The sequence below is a fragment of the Myotis davidii genome, unplaced genomic scaffold, assembly GCF_000327345.1.
Source record: "Myotis davidii unplaced genomic scaffold, ASM32734v1 scaffold37, whole genome shotgun sequence".
In the NCBI taxonomy this organism is placed as follows: domain Eukaryota; kingdom Metazoa; phylum Chordata; class Mammalia; order Chiroptera; family Vespertilionidae; genus Myotis; species Myotis davidii.
The window spans coordinates 664,323-667,738 of record NW_006289395.1 but is presented as its reverse complement, the minus strand read 5'-3'; the positions used below and the strand labels follow the sequence as shown (position 1 = coordinate 667,738).

Below are 3,416 nucleotides of genomic sequence, written 5' to 3'. Positions count from 1 at the left end.
GCAGTCACGGGAGGAACGCCCTGGGGGCTCCTTTCTCCCGGGAAGGAGGGAAGCGGCCCACTCACGTCGCATTCGTTGCAGTAGTAAGCAGGCTCGTCCTTAACCCGGCCCTGGTAGGCGATCTTCTTCCCTGCCCGCACGAGGCTCTCCCGCTGCACCTGGCAGTGCTTCATGGACTGCAGGAGGCAGAACCTGGGCGTGGGGGGAGGGCGAGTGGCGTAAGGTAGGGCTGCTAGCAAGGCGGACCGTGGCCCTCATTTACTAGGCCCCGTTAACATTTCATGTGCGTTTTTATGTTTGGGCCACTGTCAAGTAAAATTCCGTGGAGCAGGAACCGTGTCACCTGCCCCAGCACTGTAACACCGCAGGGCCATGAGTAAAGAGTGGAGAGAGAGACGGGGAGTGGGGTTGCATTCTAAGGCAGAACAAGAGCGGGACCAGGTCTGGTGGAAATGGGCTCCCTCTCAAGTAGGACCCTCACTTGATCATCTTGAACAAATCAGGGTCGCTGATTTTGACGGTGCGAGCCACGTTCCAGGACACGTGAATCATGGGCACAATGGATTTGACGTTCTTCACCTCGTTCCACTCATATCGTTCCAGGGCCAGCTGGTATTGATAGGCTGTGGGCCAGAAGCAGTCACTACAGGATTCTCAAACAACTCCCAGCCCCTTCCCTCACAGCTGGCTGCCCTCCTCTCCCCCGCCACGAGGCTCCAACCCCCTCACCGCTGAGTGTCTCTGCACCCCACCCTCTCACCGGTGAGGGGCCCAACGTTCCAGGCGATGTTGTTGCACCAGCCAGTGGCCTGCACCCAGTGCACGGTCCCCGCGTTAATCCACACGAGGTCTCCAGGGCGCTGCACGAAGCGGTACACGGGGATATTGGAAGCATAGAGATCGTCCAGGATTGGCCACCAGGAACCTGTCAGGTAGTCCACACCGTGCCTGTGGGGTGGCCACAGGGTCAGATGGAAACCTGGGGACTCGGAGATGGGACATGGGGGTGGGCCTAGTGTGTGCGTTTGGGGTGGGGGGGGGGCGCGCACCGGTCGCAGAAAGCGCTGATGGTCTCCCAGTAGTGTTCATGCACCGCGAACCACTCACAGTCGCCTGGGCCTATGTTGATGTTGACAGAGCAGAAGTTGTTGTTCTCTTGGTGGCCTGCAGGGGGCAATAGAGAACGCCGTGGCTGGCCGAGCCGAGCTGCGCTCCTTCCCAAGGCCACCCTTTGGCCCTCATTGGCTGAAAGCAGCCCCGACACCAGCCCCGCCCCCAGCGCGCATTCCGCACCTGGCGTTCGGCTGCCGGGGACCTTCATGTACAGCTGTACCGTGTTCATGCCCAGAATCGTGTGGCCCACGTGGCTCAGCATGTTGCCGGTAGATGTGACCCGCATGAAGGCGGGCAGCTTCAGCAGCTCCTGCAGTTGTGGCTTCCACCTGCGGCGGCGAGGGAGTCGATGAAAGTGAGAGGCTATCCCCGCCCTGCAGACCCATCAGCAATCCTGCCCCCGCTTTGCTGGCCTCAACCCCACTGACCGCTTGGCATCAGACAGGTCGATGTTGGTGCCAAACTTGATAATGTGATGGTTCTTCGGATCTGGTGTGCTGCTGTGGGGTGAAGGGCACACATTGGTGGCGAAGCATAGGGAAGGGAGTAAAGGTCACCAAGGAACGGGCATACTGTACGGTACCTAGGAGGCGTTCCGGTGGTGCTGTCTGGCTCCTCGGACTCCTCATCCTCACTCTCCTTCTCCTCCTGCTTGGCCATAGGCTGAGTCAGCACCTTCCAGGAGCCCTCCCTCAGCAGCCCCACTCCAAGTCCCCTGATCCGCATCCCTGCCTCCCTATGCTTGCCTCTCACCTGTAAGGACTCCTGAAATGATGAGGCCTGGTACTGTGCATACTTGGCAATGGTGGTATGGGAACGGGAACTCTCACAGGGCCAGATCTGTCGAGTGCCCGTCAGATCCCAGTTCTCATCTGAGGGCTGCTGCACCTGGGTGCGCACCTCCACGGTGTGCTCACCACTCGCCTCCACCAGGGTCTTGGTGGAGAAGAGGCCCAAGTCTGCACGGGAAGGAGCAGGGTGTCGGGGAAGAGGCAGAAGGGAGGGATCGAGGACCCAACTCACTCTGTCCCTTCTTACTCCGCAAGCCTCTGACAGGCTGGACATTGGCTGCACAGAGGTAAAGCCAGGGAACAGGCAGAACCCCCGCCCCACAGGAAGCTGGGAAGGTTGGCCATCCCTCATCAACCTCCTCTCCCACTGCTGCTCTGAGCTTCAGTTCCTCCACCAGTCCTCAGGTATGCACGAGGCCACAGGGGCACAGCACTTGGCATATAGTAGGTGCTTAATGAGTGACAGATTCTTTAAGCTATCATTAGATGCAATGAAAGACTTAAGTCAAGTGAAAGCCTAGAGTGTGCTTTGAGTAACTCAGCAGAAGGAAAATATATGGGTATAGAGCAGCGGTTCTCAACCTGTGGGCCGCAACCCCTTTGGCGGTCAACGACCCTTTCACAGGGGTCACCTAAGACCATCCTGCATATCAGATATTTACATTACGATTCATAACAGTAGCAACATTACGGTTATGAAGTAGCAACGAAAATAATTTTATGGTTGGGTCACAACATGAGGAACTATATTTAAAGGGCCAGGAGGTTGAGAACCACTGGTATAGAGTAAACAAGATTGATTTCTCTATTTTTATATGGTTCCCTCTACTTGTATGTGTTTGAAATTTTGCACAATAAAGGTTGAAAAAGAGAAGCCTCAAATCATGGATCTTCAGGGGTACTCTATAATCTATTCTTCTCATCCTTAATCACCAAGAAAACTAAAAGTGACTAACCAGGCCCTGAGATAGATCCCTTTCCCACTTGCCTATTGTTGGAAATACAGATTCGAGAAAAGCCTGAGGCCAGCTCACCCATCACTCAGAGCATCCTTCAAATATAGCCTCCCTATGACTAAGGAAAGCTCACTATAGCCACTATCCTGGATCTTCAAGAGTGGGGGCTCTCAGAGTCCCAAAGCCCCAAATCCTTGCATCCCTCCCCCACTTTTCTGTCCCCCACACTCACTGAGCCGCAGGGAACCTGCCAGGCCCCGGATCACGGTGATGGGATTTCGAGGGTCTGTACAGAACTGCAGCAACACCGGTGAGAAGGCGTCCCGTTTGCTCTCCAGCTGAGGGACGACCAGAAGACAGGGCTAGATCAGAGCCCTGTCTCAGGCTCAGAGCACCCCAACAGCCCCCAACACTGGCACTGAACCCTCTGGCAGGGGCACACATACATAGATGCTGGGTGTGGGTGGGTTGAGTTTTTCCCGGGGCAGCTTCTCCTCTGTGTTGATCTTCGGCTTCACAGACTGGGCAGGGGACAGGTAGGACTCTTAAATTTCCC

The 3,416-nt window shown here is 56.1% G+C and overlaps 1 protein-coding gene across 1 annotated transcript in view; it reads right to left on the bottom strand.

The window, feature by feature from the left end:
* KDM6B (lysine (K)-specific demethylase 6B) overlaps positions 1 to 3,416 on the bottom strand; it is a 20,697-nt gene that overhangs the window by 488 nt on the left and 16,793 nt on the right. The window contains 10 exon segments of the mRNA XM_006761708.2: positions 3 to 192; positions 482 to 623; positions 761 to 948; positions 1,050 to 1,164; positions 1,294 to 1,442; positions 1,542 to 1,613; positions 1,697 to 1,761; positions 1,867 to 2,072; positions 3,093 to 3,198; positions 3,307 to 3,416. Of these exon segments, the coding sequence (XP_006761771.1) occupies positions 3 to 192; positions 482 to 623; positions 761 to 948; positions 1,050 to 1,164; positions 1,294 to 1,442; positions 1,542 to 1,613; positions 1,697 to 1,761; positions 1,867 to 2,072; positions 3,093 to 3,198; positions 3,307 to 3,416 (1,343 nt within the window).